This window comes from Natator depressus, chromosome 9 (genome assembly GCF_965152275.1).
Source record: "Natator depressus isolate rNatDep1 chromosome 9, rNatDep2.hap1, whole genome shotgun sequence".
NCBI lineage: Eukaryota > Metazoa > Chordata > Testudines > Cheloniidae > Natator > Natator depressus.
In genome coordinates, this window is record NC_134242.1 from 47,906,056 (window position 1) to 47,921,601 (window position 15,546).

The 15,546-nt window shown below is 41.0% G+C and overlaps 1 protein-coding gene across 6 annotated transcripts in view; it reads left to right on the forward strand.

Moving 5' to 3' along the window:
• STAG1 (STAG1 cohesin complex component) overlaps positions 1–15,546 on the forward strand; it is a 363,241-nt gene that overhangs the window by 310,919 nt on the left and 36,776 nt on the right. For all 6 annotated transcript variants that reach the window (XM_074964074.1, XM_074964070.1, XM_074964075.1 and 3 more), the window contains 3 exons: positions 3,993–4,094; positions 12,566–12,714; positions 14,359–14,487. In XM_074964074.1, coding sequence (XP_074820175.1) covers positions 3,993–4,094; positions 12,566–12,714; positions 14,359–14,487 — 380 coding nt within the window. The remainder of the gene's footprint in view (positions 1–3,992; positions 4,095–12,565; positions 12,715–14,358; positions 14,488–15,546) is intronic.

Here is a 15,546-nt window from a genome sequence, read left to right on the forward strand (position 1 = left end):
GCTCTGCATATCTTCTCAAAGCATTACAAATATGGTTTGTTTGCCTCCTCGGGCAGAGTTTTTGGCAGGTGTGTCCTAAAGGAGATAGTTCGTATAAATATTTCTTTAAGAGATGTCTACAATACAAGCTAGGGGAGTGATTCCCCTGCTCATGTACACATACTCGCACTAGCTCTCGTCAAGCTGGCATGAGTATAAATAACAGTGTAGCCACGGTAGTACTGGTAGTGACAGTGGAGGCATGTCTGAGCCACACCAAGTACAAACCCAACTGGGTGTGCAGTCCCATGGGGGATACCTAGTGACTTCTAGATGGTTCAGTAATGTCTGCAGTTTCCAACTTCTGGATCTTCCATTCTCTCTTCCATTCTCCTACTCTGTGGACATGTGGCAGGGTGATTGTTTCATAGGCCTGGAATGACCTGTATTGATCTTATGCTTGTCTGAACCATGTAATAGAATATATAGAACATAGAATATCTGGACAAAATATTCTAATCTGATACTAGTTGCCAGAAAGTCACCTTTTGACTTTGTGTTAATTGGGCTCTTGCACAGTGACAAATCTCTAAAACACCTGTCACAATCCTAGGCTCTCTGCTCTTGAATGGAAACCCACCTTCCTTCCCGTATCAGACCCTAATTAGATCAAACCAACATGGAACATCTTACTTTCTGTTATCACAACTAGATAATCTCTTTGCAGGTCTAGTAGCTATAAGAAACAACCAGAGAAATGCCACATCCAGGACTACAGGGACTATTAGTCACTTGGAACCCAAACTGAACCAACTCTTAATAAATAACTTGGAAAAGTTTTGTAAGAAGACTGACATTTCTACAGGAAAAAGCCTGACTTAATCATCATCCAATATAGCTCAAGAAAGAGGGTTCAGGACTCCATCCACATAATAAACTAAATTCTATGTTAATTATTACTCATTAAGAGTAAATAACCAAAAGAGAGAGATCACGATGGAGTACAATTCCCTTGTTCTTACATCACACTACAAAACCAATCCAGAAGCAGATTATGGGGGATTTCACCTTCCATTCAGTTACAGGCACTCATTTGTCATTTACAGAAAGAAAAAGAAATTTAGGCAAAAGTTTCTTAATGCATTACTCAAGTAATATATTAAAAATTAAGTTATTTAACAGTTACTCTGGAAGTCACATTTTATAGTATAAGAGTTAAAGCATAAAAATGTCTCTTTTCTCCTGCAAACGGGGTTTTTAGGTTACAATTTTAGAATCTGCAGGTGAAATTCTGACCACATTGATGTCAGTAGGAGTTTTGCTATTGACTGCAGTAGGGTATTTCACCTGGAGTGTCTTAAAATATTCTTAGGTGGAGGTTAAGCTGTAAAACCTTAGATGTTATTCCAGTGAGGCTTTTATAGTTGAGGAGTGTGGGATAATATCAATTTAGTTGTAGTTCCCAGTACAAAATCAGACTGCAGACACTTATGTGTGGCTCAGTTTGGTGGTTCTCCCACATACTGGTCTCAAGTACTAGATGCATAGCTTTCTTCCTCTTGGATTCCATCCTTGGACTCTACATGAACTGGTGGGCGTGCAAGGTACAGAGATGCCTTTCTCTGACCCGGGAGTGAGGGGGAGTTCTGCTTCTTGCTTGAAAGGTGAATTATCAGTCCTCAGCTCATGCTGACAAGATCTAGGAAGAACTTTTAACTTCCAGCCTGGTTTTCACCCTGTGTTCTTTTATAGTTGCATACTGGTTAGTCTTACTTTCATTTTACCTGTTACGTTCACACCAACATATGCTGGGGCATCTCCAATTTCCCAACTATAACTTTCAACAAGGCTCCACCAACTGCAGGAATCACCCGCCCCATTCATGCTTCAGTTGTTTACAGACTAGACCCCTAGTTCACAGACTACTTCCTCCTTTTGCCTGGGACTAAATTGGACAGTAGGCACAGAGATGACACGATATTATTTAACGCTTTACATGAAATATTTCCAGTGCCAACATAGATGGTCACTGTGTAGTGTAGGTAAACAAGATAGCCAATAATGGCCCTGTGATGGGGTATATAAACCTTACACTGGGATAGAAGAGAAGTTAAGGTACTGTTTTGGGGCTCAAGTGGCCACACCCTTCCGCACCTGCAAAGCCTGCTCCAGCTGGAGGAGGAGTTTAAAAGAGAGCCAGAAAGCAAAGAAAGGGGGAGGATAGCAGGGAAGGATAGCCTTATCCTAAGAGCTCCTGAGTGGGGGTACAACAGGAGTCCTTTTTGCAGGAAAAGGGTGTCCATAAGTGGCAGTAGCTAACTTAAGCAACAGAAGAGGGAGTAGCTTGTCCTTAAGGATTAAGAAATCCTTCTCTCTATCCTGTGTTGGATTGTTTGGGAGACTCTCAAAGGTGGTATAAATCCCCTTGAGATAAGGTGAATAGACACCGTAAGCCCTGCAGTAGGTATGTGAGGCCTTCAGGGGCCCAGAGTTGGTCCAGAAACTCCTTTTTGGGGGATGTTAGATTTTGTTACCCCAGAAAGGCATGGACATGAAGGCCAGAGGACTGAGTTACTGAATGCATCTGATGAAGTGAGTTGTAGTTCACGAAAGCTTATGCTCAAATAAATTTGTTAGTCTCTAAGGTGCCACAAGTACTCCTTTTCTTATCTACCAGAAGGGAGACCAATACTGTGTCAGAGCACCCACCACAGGGGAAGCTAAAGACGGGGGACAGTTGTGACCCAGAGATCCAACCACTGGTAAAGCCAGCCCTGTCACAAGCTCGCATTTGTATTGTATGGTCCAGACCCATACTTCAGTGCTCCTTTGCACTGGTGTTCAGTGGCTGCTGGTGATTTGCTTGGTCTGTCTTCACAAATATTTGTGATACCCTGCCTGCAATATGTGCCCTCAGAGGTATTAGTCAGAGTCACCATCTGATAATGTGTCCTACTTAACCTGGAAGTTCCTCCTACAGCCTTGGTTCCCCTTCTGCTGTTGTCTCAAATGTAAATTTCTTGTCACCACCTTCAAAGCTCTAGATAACATTGTCCCTCCTTGCATATCCTCCTCTGTCGAGCATTACATTGATCCCTGTCGATTCCTCTCCAACAGCATTCCCAGCCTTGTGCTCCTGTTGGTCAGCATCTCACAATCACCTCTGTTTCTTCTGTTAGCCTGACCCCTGTGTCTGGTCTGACCTTCCAGAGTTCATTTGTGTAGCCTCTAGCCTGCCCATATTTAAATCCCTCTTAAAGATCCAGTTCTGCTCTGCTACTTTTAGTGAATCAAGGTGACTTGTATATCAATTGTATATGATTTGTCTATTTTTGTTCATGTTCCTGTTATCCTATTCTACTTGCTTCTTCATAGATTGTGAGCTCCTTAGAGCGAGAACCATCTTTCTGAGTGTTTGGAAAGCACTTTGCATGCACAATGTAAATACATGATAAATAATAACAGTAATAAAGGGAGAAAGGTAGCCCAACCATCCCATCTACAGGGGTTTGTTGAAGTTTGTTTATAGTAGAGGTATCATGCCATCCGTTCACTTCTTATTTAAAATATAAAATAATTTCTATTATTTCTGTTGATACTTCATTCTTTGGATACATGTGTAATCAATTTTGAGCTGCCTAATATAGTCCTATTTTAGTTTCTAAGAGTGAGATCTTTTGAAACCTAATTTTTAGGCAACCACCTTCAAACTATCTTCCCAGCACAGTAGGCAATAATTTTGATTTATATTTTTCATTCCATTTTTTAAAAAGGAACTGACAGTTAAAGCAATTGCTGACCTCATCACTGGGTAGGTGGGTCCCAGCCACTGATGAGTCTGAATTTACGTATCAGGCCATCTGTCACATGGATTCAGGAGCAGGGCTTTATTGAAACTACTGCCTTCTCAAAACAGGAATGACAAGTAAACTGTTTTTATTATGAAAATCATGAAAGTTATGCTGAATAATAAATTCTGCCTTTAAAAGTTTATTTTTCCCCTTTTCTCACAGTACTACAATGACTATGGCGATATCATTAAGGAAACATTGAGTAAAACAAGGCAAATTGATAAAATCCAATGTGCGAAGACACTGATTCTCAGTTTGCAGCAGGTAAGAATATTAGTTTTTACGCTCGTATAATCCCTCATTCCAAAAAATCCCTGTGCATGGCTTTGTCTAATGCCCTATACTCCCAATCAAAGGCCAGTCTAATGCCAAAAGGTTCTCTCATTCCTTTCTCTGTCAAAGATTTAGTCAGCAGGACAGAGCTTCAGACAGGAAGAAGAGGAGAGAAGAGGGACCTTGAAGGCTAGTCTGGGTAGTGGTGGCTCCTACTGTGTCCACCCATCAATGCCCAGGGGGTCTAAGTGGATAGTGATGGTAGTTTCTCCTTTCACATAAGAAGCTGGAAGTGCTGCATCATGTTTTCTCTAAATATGGACTTAAGGAACTCAGGCAACATTTTGAAAAACAGGAACCTAAATTGGGCTCCTAAGTCTCTAACTATTACAAAGCATGTTTTCCAGTCCTCAGATCATTCGTGTGGCTCTTTTTTAATCCTCACCAGTTGTCCTACATTTGAAGTGTGAGCACCAGAACTGGACACAGTCTCACCACTGCCATACAGAGAAATAATATCACCTCCCCACTCATACTCGTTATTCCCCTGCTTATACATCCAAGGATCACACTACCCCTTGTGGCCACTCATCACACTGGAAACTCAAGTTCAGTTGGTTATCTACTATGACTGCTAAGTCCTTTTCAGAAGAACTGCTTCCCAGGATACAGTATCCAACCCTGTAAATTTGTCAGGCATTCTTTATTCTTGAATTTGGCTATATTAAAATGTGTTGTTTGAATGCATCCAGTATACCAAACAGTCTATATAAATGACCTGTCCTCATCATTATTTACCAATTATCAATCTTTGTGTTGTCTTCAATTTTATCAATAGCAATTTTATATTGTCTTCTAGATCACTGGTAAAAATTTGAATAACATTGACTTGAGAACCAGTCTGTGAAGGAGCCCACTAGAAGCACTCCCCTTGTTGATGATCCCCTGAACACTTTCCTTCGATGTATTAACAGGGAATATCAAGTAGTGGGGAGGTTAAATTCACCACTGTGCAGAAGGTCTGTGTTGGGAAGAGGTTCTTTCTCCACCTATTTCAAGGGCAAAAGGGCTGGGGCTGGCCATCAGCACAGCAGTGAATTTCACTCTCTGAGATTATCATCAGTGTCACTGATCCAAGATTGGTAATAGCTGAACTACATAAGAATGGATGTACTGAGTCAGACTAATGGTCCATATAGCCCTGTATCCTGTCTTTCGACAGTGGCCAGTACCAGATGCTTCAGAGGGAATGAACAGAACAGGGCAATTAGTGAGTGATTCATCCAGTCCCAGCTTCTGACAGTCAGAGGTTTAGGAAGACCCAGAAAATGGGGTTGCATCCCTGACCATCTTGGATAATAGCCATTGATGAACCTATCTTCCATAACGTATCTAATTCTTTTCTGAACCCAGTTATACTTTGGCTTCATAACATCTCCTGGCAATGATTTCCAGAGGTTGACTGTGTGTTATATGAAGATATACTTCCTTATGTTTGTTTTAAACCTGCTGCCTATTAATTTCATTGGGTGACCCCTGTTTTTTGTCTTATGTGAGGGAGTAAATAACTCTTTTCTCTTCACTTTTTCCACACCATTTATGAGTTTATAGACCTCTATCATATCCCCCCTTAGTCATCCCTTTTCTAAGCTGAACAGTTCCAGTCTTTAGTCTCTCCTTATATGGAAGTTCCATATCTCTCTGATCATTTTTGTTGCTCTTCTCTTTACCTTTTCCAAGTCTAATAAATTATTTTCTGAGATGGGGTGACCAGAACTGTCTGCAGTATTCAACATTTGGGCATACCATGGATTTATATAGTAGCATTAAATTTAATATCGTTTTCCTAATGATTCCTGACATTGTTAGCTTTTTTGACTGCTGCTGTTCATTAAACAGTTATCTACAGAGAGCTATCCACGATATCTGTCTTGAGTGGTAACAGCTAATTTGGAATCAGAATAAATAGAAATCATCAGCTTTCTCCAGAATAACCTCTGTTCTTCTCATCATATCTCTTACCAGGACCTTGCATGCAACATACTTTTGCTTTTATCTAGATTACAGATGGCCTTGGCTGTATTATTCACTAGCAAGTCACCAAAAAATATTATTCATCTCTATTTCAATAGCTCCCTTTTATCAACTGTTCTGCCTCTTCTCAGTTTTATCTTCATCTAAATTGACTGGGGGAGGGAGGGTGTGACAGAATTACAGGGTTTGCCTGTTGTCTATCTCTGTTAACAGATGTTGGAACCCTCCAGGGAGATACCAGTTCATTTCTGATGACTCCTAGCAGATGTGGCCATTAACTCCACCTGAATATAAAGGAGGTGGAAGTAGCTCTTTGGAGCAGAGGGGTCTAGTGTTTGGGACAGAGAGGTCCTATAGAAGACACCTAAAGATTAGTCAGGCCTGGAGAGATGGCTTGCACTAGAGTTTATATTGAGTTGTTGTTATTTATCTTGTCAATAAAGCAAAAACCCAGGGAAGGGAAAGGAAGGGAAGGGATGAGTGACCCCTGATAAAAGTGTATTCCGACTTTGCAGCAGGGTGGGAATGCCACTTGCTTGCGGGGGAATATCTTTTGGGGATGCCAATGATCAGTGGTTCTGTTCATGTTTTTTCCTTCCCTTAATAGCTGTCGTATGTCCTCCTCCACATCCCTGTCATCCACAGTCTAAACACATCTCTCCTGACAGTGCATCACTTCATAATCTATTTCCCACATATTTCTGTGACTTCAGCGCTTGTTAGCTCCCTCTTGATTCTTCTCCACAATGCCAATCAGCCGTCACATTTTCCACATAAGGCATTGTGGCCTAGTGAAGAGGCCATTGGGCTGATACTCAGGATATTTATAAATTCTTAGGCCAAAAGGGACCGCCATGATTTCCTGTATAACACAGACCACAGAACTTCCCTGAAATAAATTTCTGTTTGACCTAGTGCATATCTTTTAGGAAAACACCCAACCTTAATTTAAAATTCACTGTTGATAATGAATCCAACACAACCCTCGGTAAATTGTTCCAGTGAGTAATGACTCTGACTCTTAAACCTGCATTCTATTCCCAGCTCTGCTGCTGGTCTGCTGGATGACCTTTGGCAAGTTACTTTCCCTCTGTCTGCCTCTGTCACGTGCTTGAAGTTAATAACAATTTGAGATTGCAAATAATAGGCTCAAATGGAACTTTTTAATCAAAGGGTAACAGTTTGAGATTAGTACAGCACTATGCAGAATGCAGGAAGAATAGGTACATCATCACCATTGGAGTAAGCTAAAGAGCCTCTGTGTCTCTCTTCTCTGTAGCTGGTGGGATTTGCACTCCCCAACTTTACCTTTCAAGCCCTCTGTCTTTTATAGAGTGTGAGACAAAGAAACTCCATTTTGAAGGGGAAATTGCTTTCCCACACTTAATTTCACTGTTTCTGTTTCTGACATTTTCATTTTACCTATTTATTTATGGATTTTTTATGTTATCTTTAGGTTACATTAAGACAAAGGGAATTCTATTCCACTCATTATTACTGACAGCTGTGACAACTGGCTGTTGTCACTGAGTTAAAAACATCTTTCAGTGGATCCTTATTTCATCCCTTACAGAAAATATCTGCAATAATAAGTGCCTGTTATCCATCATAGAACATAATTAGGTTATAGGCACCCCTTATGAATCACCCATTCTTGTTTACACCATATTTCTGTAGACACTTTTTGACAGTTTGAGGGGTCTTTTCCTTAGACATCTATATTTCCACAGATTTGGAGGCACCAGAAATAATGAGATACAGTCCAATACTTGAAAACAACGAGGAGTCCGGTGATACCTTAAAGACTAACAGATTTATTTGGGCATAAGCTTTCGTGGGTAAAAAACCCACTTCTTCAGATGCAATACTTGATCATGTGAAGTTCCTGAATATAAGTCACTTACAGATTAAGAACCAACGCACTGGGCCTTAGAATTCAGACACCCTTTTTGCTAATATTGTAAAAGATTGTAGGAAAATACTGAATGTGCAAATTAATTTAATATGTGAGAAGAATTGGAAAAAGGATTAATATTTACTAACAGTTTCTGCATCTGTAAAATAGGGATAATCAAACTGACCTCCTTTGTGAAGTGCTTTGAGATCTATGGATGAAAAACACTAGATATAAGAGCTAGGTATTGTTGTTGTTTTTCATAAAGAAATAGGTCATGGCACAACATCTGTCAAGTACTGCTTGGGAGCACCAGAGCTCCTGCTTGCCAAGTTACCATGGGAATTTGAATAGTACTCAATTGTGAGCTCCCATGGCCCTTCTTCTACTTATACATAGCTTCCAGACACTGCGTCTTGTTATGCATTTCTCCACTAGATTAAAGAGCCCTTTAATACTCAGTATTGTCTCCCTGTGAAGGTACTTATACCCTGTAATCAGATCACTTAGTCCTCTGTTTGATAAACTAAACAGATTGAGCTCTTTAAATCTTTTAATGTAAAGCATTTTCTTCAGCCCTCGAATCAGTTTTGTGGCTCTTCTCTGCACCTTCTCCAATTTCTCACAACATTTTGGCACCTGAGGCGGGCACCTCAAATTACTCCCCCATGCCCCCCTCGCTTGGGCCCAAACTTTGAAAGGTCTCAATTCTGCCTTCTTCCTGTTCTACATCTCTCATGGTACTGCTCTGCTACCTACCCCAATAAAGGAGAACTAACAACTTAAAATGCCTTGTTCAAAAATTTTAAGTAACACTTAACTTTCAAATGCCTGAACAGCAAATGTAACTTTTCTTGTCTGCATTGTAAACACTGGCATTTTTATCTGTTTGAATAATCAAAGTGGTGCTTTTCGTGCCTTCTTGGTTGCAAAGATTTGAACTGCTTCCTGAAGGTCCACAGTCTGGGCCAGCTCATACTCTGTTGAGATGGTTGCAAGGCCAACCAGCCTCTCCTGTGTCATTGTGGAGCGTAGAGGTGTCTTTATTAATTTCAGCTTGGAGAAGCTGCGTTCTCCACTGGTAACTGTTACAGGAAGTGTTAGAAGTATGAGCAGAGCAACAAAAGCATTTGGAAAGAGGGTGGTCATCTTATTTGTGCACATATATTCCAGAACAGCCTTTGGAGTTGATCCCACTGAAATGTATCTTGAAAGGGCTTTCAGTTCATCACCTAAATCACTCGCATCAATATCGCACATGTCATCATGTGTCAACACTGTCTCCAGTGCCCTGCATTGCTGGTGTAGGTCTTCTTCAGGTATAGTAAGGAGTTTTGGAATATCCTACAACATCCCAAATATACTGCTGTGTTCCTTGAGCTCCATGAAACGTTCAACTGACTGTATTGCACAATCTAGCACCTAGTTAAAGAATTCAACTTTGAATTGTTGTTTGGGGTCTCTTATGGGATTATCCCATGCCTCGTAATCAAAATGTCGTCTTGTTCGGTGACTCTTGTATTCTTGAATGGGTGGGAAAATAGCTTCAGTGTGAAGTTCCTCTGCCAACTTCTGTGCACTCTTCAGAACACTTTGAAATCCCTCATCTGACCGGTAAGACTGTAGGTATGACTTTGCTTTGTCCAGTTGTTCCATTGCTCCAGATATAACAAGGTCAACACTTTGGAGTCTCTTGCTTACAACATTTATTTCAAACAGTATGTCATGCCACAACACTAAGCCACACAGAAATTTGAAGTTATGTGTGTTTCTGGTGATTCCATTTCCCTCTGCCAGTGTTCTCCCGAACCGTTCCTGTCATAGCATTATCCTCCATAATGGCAACTATGGCATCATCTATCTTCCCAATTTGGTGTTTGATAGGCTTTATCGCCTCCACTCGACTTTCCTATCGTGTGGCACTCAGGGGTTTCAGTGTCCGAGAGGATGTTCCCAGATATTGCTTCAAAATTTCCCATTGATGAGTTGATGCAGAGAAAAATACATAGATGCTTTGAATTACATAAAAAAATTCAGCAGCCTCACTAGAAGCTGATGCTGCATCACTGACCACCAAGTTCAATGAATGAGAACTGCATGGGACAAAAAAAGCTAGAGGGTTTAACTCTCGGATCCGTGTCTGCACTCCTCTGTTGTTTTCTCTCCTGTTGGCACCATTATCGTAGCCCTGACCTCTCACGTCAGCTATCACAATTCCCGTATCTTCCAGCTTTTTAAGAAGCACATTTGTCATATCAGCTCCTATAGTATCGTCAATGTCAATAAATTCTAGAAAATGGTCTCTGACAGTCACCGTTGCAGGGACATTTTCACTAGGTTCTGTTGTTGTTACAAAACGCACCATTAAAGTCATTTGTTCCGTATGGCTGATGTCAGGTGTGCAATCCAGAATAAGAGTAATATCTTGCTGACTTCAGATCTGCCACAATCTTCTGTTTGACTTTTGTTGCCAGTAACTGTATGATCTTATTTTGAATTGTTTTTCCAAGGTAGTGGTGTGTGTATATTTCTTGGGTGGTGACTCTTCTTAGATGCTCCTGGAGTACAGCATCAAACTCAGCCATCAGCTCCACAATTTTAAAGAAGTTTCCATTGTTTGGCACATACAGCTGATCTGAAGTGCCACACAGTGCTAGGTTTTGGGTAGCAAGCATTCTCACAATGTTTTCAGAACATTTTGCCAGTAAAGAGACTCTGATGCAATCTTCTCTTCATGCTGATCATCTGTGGTGGCCTTTAACCTTCGTCTCATCTCAAGCTCTTTCCACCTATGGAATGCTCTCTGGTGATTTGCTGCCGTCTCATGGCATGCCAGATTTCTAGCCAGATTTTTCCAGTCCTTTGTTCCTGTATAACCCAATGTGGCAGGAACATTAGCCTGGAAGAGCTGCAACAAAAACAGTATGCAGCATTCTGGGTTTTTGAGTACATAAGCCATGGCCTCTCCACTTTGTCACCATTGGGGATTTCTTGCCAGTAATGTGTTGGATGGAAACTTCTATTTTCATTGTCTTTGGGGAGCATGAAGTTTTTCACTTGCTGTGGCCCATGCAGTACAAGGAAGTCCCTCAGGCTACTGCTGAAGTGGGTCCACAGTCCTGGATCATCTAGACTTAAGGAACTAAACTCAGCAGCAGCAGCTGTTTCTTGCGCTTCCACCACACTCTTCTCTGATCTACACTTTTCTTCAGAAATGTGCATGGTTACATCCATTTGAGATGGAGATACGGATGCTGCAGTAGCTGCCAGGTCACCTGCACTCTGACTAACTGGCAGATCAGGCATCTCCTCACCACTCACATCCTCACCAGGGCCGGAAGGCTCACCGTGAACATTTGTGTCTATGTATCTCAGGAGAGCTCTTTCCTGCTTAGATAGAAAAGTTTCCTTTGCTTGCTTTCTCTTTCTGAATGCTGCCCCAGAGGGGCGTTTTCTTCTTTCACTCATGACTGCTGTTCTGTGCCAGCTATAGTGGCTCTCAACACTCAATTGAAGGGGATAAATAAGCAGGCTGGTAGCAGGGCCTGAGTGAGGGAAGATATCAAAGTCTTAAGGGCCTAACTGGCTCCTACTACTTCAGTTGACTGCCTGTTCTCCTCAAGTGGGTTCAGGGAAGCAGCAGGAAACAGGAAGCTCCCTGGGAAGCTGGTGTTAATCAGTTCAGGCTCCTGGGGGTGCTAGAGAGGTACATAAGAGGCTGCTTCTCCTCTCTCTCCCTGCAGCTCCTGCTGCTTTCTGTTATTCCCTCTCACCTTTTCTCCTGCCTGCCTGTTGTCTCTTGTGCCCTCCTTCCTCCAGCACAGCACTCCACCATCTCTGTGCATCTAGAGCAGAGAGAATACATATGCACCAGCAGCAGACACAATTTTCTACACTCTGGGTCCTAGTGGCACCCCCCACCCGCACACACACACAGGCTGGCACCTGAGGCAATCGCCTCAGTTCGCCTCATGGTAAGGCCAACCCTGATTGTGGGCCACCAGTATTGGTCTCACCAGCATCTCCTTATGCCTACTCACTACTCCCCTTTATGAACATCCAAGAATCACATATCTTGTTTGAATGGGCCAGTTTACCAACTGATCCAGATCACTCTGTATGGCTGCTCTGTCCTCCTTATTATTTACCACTCCGTCAATCTTTGTCTCATCAAATTTTATCAGTAGTGTCTTTATATTTACCTGCAGATTATTGATTAGAATGTTGAAAACAGGCCTACCACTAATCCCTGTGGAACCTTATTAGAAACACCTCCATTCAAAGATGATTTCTTAAAATGAGGTTCTTTATCAATTATTTAACCTATTTATTCAGAAATGTTACATGAGTGAGAAATTTGCACTGAGAGCCACAGCTTTCCACTGTGATTCCTGCTTCAGGAGCTGCTAAAACAGGGCCTGATCCAAAGCCCATTGAAGTCGATGGAAAGGCTCTCATTTGTTAAGGTAATCATCCTTCTTTAGAAAAATGTTTTCTATCTCATGGGTTTTTAACACTTCATTTCTTTCTCTAGCTGTTTAATGAGCTTGTTCAGGAACAAGGTCCCAATCTGGACAGGACGTCTGCCCACGTCAGTGGGATTAAGGAACTGGCCCGTAGGTTTGCCCTCACCTTTGGGCTGGATCAGATCAAGACAAGAGAGGCCGTGGCCACGCTGCACAAGTGAGTGGTGTGAAATATTCAGTCTTCAATTAAACTAAAAGTTTCCCTAGCATATTCTTCCCAAAAGGGGAGAGAGAGAGAGTGTGTGTGTGTGTAAATATAATACATGTGCGTGAATGTGAACATAGAGAGGCTATTTGATGATGACATAAATACAAAGCTTTTATCATGATGAAATTGAGATGGCCATGTTGCACATCTATTACAGTGCCATATGTGAATTATGCAGGCTGTACCAAACAAGTGCTGATAAAGTGCTTTATGCCAAATCATCATGGATTCATCATGTGCCACATTTTATTTAAAAAAAACTGTTTTAAAAATGTTTTGGAGACTTAATTTAAAAATACAGACTGTTTCTTTTATCTGACTAAATGGTTCAGAGATACAAGGTTAGTGAGGTAATACCTTTTATTGGACCAATTTCTGTTGGTCCAATAAAACATATTGCCTCACCCACCTTGTCTCACTGATATCCTCGGAGCAACACAGCTGCAACTACACTGCGTATCTGGTTCGGAGGGAGAGAAAAAACTGGTACATCTAAATTACTTCTTAAAAGTAGCTCAATTAACTTTAACATTTTTATGTGTGGAATAGTTTTAAAGTTCACTATCTCAGAACCACCCAGGGCTATAAGCAAATGCCTCGACTCATTGGAAAGATGGGAATCTCCATTTGGTATAGAAGTCCTCTTTCTAGACCTGCAGGGTCACACTGCCAATCCTGTACCACAGTGTATTTTAATTAGGTGTGAGGAAAGAATTTCCACATATTAATCTCTCACATTTTTGTGGCAGGTTAATTTTTTAAATATGGTGGTAGTTTGAATTTCCTCAGAAGTTTGTAATATTTGAATAATTCTTGGAAGAGTGAAACATTGGTGGACAGAGTGCAGTTGATAAGGTCAAAGGCACATGAATGCATATGTTATTAAAGGCTGTACCATTATGCATACACACAAGGAGTCCCAATTAAGGTTGCATAAGCAACCGTAATAAATGGCATTTCCCAACTGTTGAGTGCTTGACTTTGCAACCTTAATAATGTTCTTTTAATGTAGCTTTTTTTTTTGGTGTAATATATAATAAATAAAAATACAATATGTTGCACTTTTATTTTTCTCTATAGCTAACGGTTATAATGTATTCCCATTATAAACAGAATTATTAAGTCCCACATGTAAAAGAGCGTAAAGTGTTTTAGTTAGTGTACTAAATTGAACTACTGGAATAATAGAAATATTTTCTAAAATGTTTAGCATTTCTGTACTTATTTTAATTTGACACAAGCTGTTTTCAGGAGGACGGGAAAGACATGAACAAAGAAAAAGAGACAAAAAAGATGAAGAGTAAAATATAAAGAGAAAAGAGGAAAAAATAAGTTAGATTAAAAAGATGGAAGAGAAAGAGAGTAAAATCCACAAATACCTATTGTGTGTGTTTGATATGTCAAAACATTATGAATTTTAAAAGTTCCTTTGACTTCCCTATCTGTTTGTTTCTTTAAAAATAAAATACGTATTTTATATTTGTGGCACTAGAACTAAAAAAGTCTGAGACTCTTAAAAGGAATGAAAAGCTTACAGCAGTACAGGAAATTGTTCACAAAATTGTAAACATTTTACATCTTTCTTTACTATAGAGATGGCATAGAATTTGCCTTCAAATACCAGAATCAAAAAGGACAAGAATATCCACCTCCTAACCTTGCTTTCCTTGAAGTGCTTAGCGAATTTTCTTCTAAACTGTTGCGGCAGGACAAAAAGACTGTGTAAGTGATATTCTGTTGCCTTGTTATGGGCTTTGCTAAACTGTATTATTCATCATTGTGGTGGGTGGTTAAACTGTGTGCTTTAAGGTATTTGCAATCAAAGGGCCTGGTCCTGCAAATATGTATACCTGTGCGTATGAGTAGTCCCACTGAAGCCAATGTTTGAACTTAAACTTAACCATGTGTATGTTTACAGGATCAGTGCTTTAGGCCCAGATCCACAAAGGTACTTTATGCACCTAATACCCAAATTTAAGTGTCTGTGTCCCAGCTTTAGGCTCCACAGCAATCTGCAAAACTCCAGCTCGGTTGCCGCCTAACCATTGATGTAGGTCTAGATGGGGCAGAATGGTGTTGACCCTGAAGGCTAGAGCAGGAAGGCTGAATTTGACATGCAGGGCAATGGATATGGAGGAACAAATGAAGTGATTCAAAGAGAGGGTTGATGTGATATGAATGATGGGTAAGGGCGATTATTTTAGTGGCAGCATTTTGGAAAGGCTATAAGCAGGAGATGTGGGTATCGAGAGGAGAGAGAATGTTGCAATAGTCAAGGCAGGAGATTAATAGAATGAGGACAAGACATCAAATATCAAGACAGATAGGAAGAATGGGATTTCTAATATATTGTGGAAGAAGAAACATCCGGATTTTGTCACAGCCTGGATGTGGTCTAAGGAAAGTGAGGAGTCAAAGATTACACCAAAAATGTATTCCTCTTTTACAGCAGAATTGTCTGTTTTTGTGAAAGATCAGAAATTCAAGATTTGGTCATTAAGATTTGTGATTGCAAAGAACTATCTAGAGGATTTCTGACCTCAGTGGCTCTAAGGCGGGGTGGGCAAACTTTTTGGCCCGAGGGCCACATCAGGGTGGGGAAATTGCATGCAGGGCCATGAATGTAGGGTTGGGGCAGGGGGTTGGTGTGCGGGAGGGAGTGTGGTGTGTAGGAAGAGGCTCAGGGCAAGGGGTTGGGACACAGGAAGAGTGCCGGGTGTACGAGGGGGCTCAGGGAAGGGGGTTGGGGTGTTGGAGGGGGTGCACAGTGCGGGAGGGAGC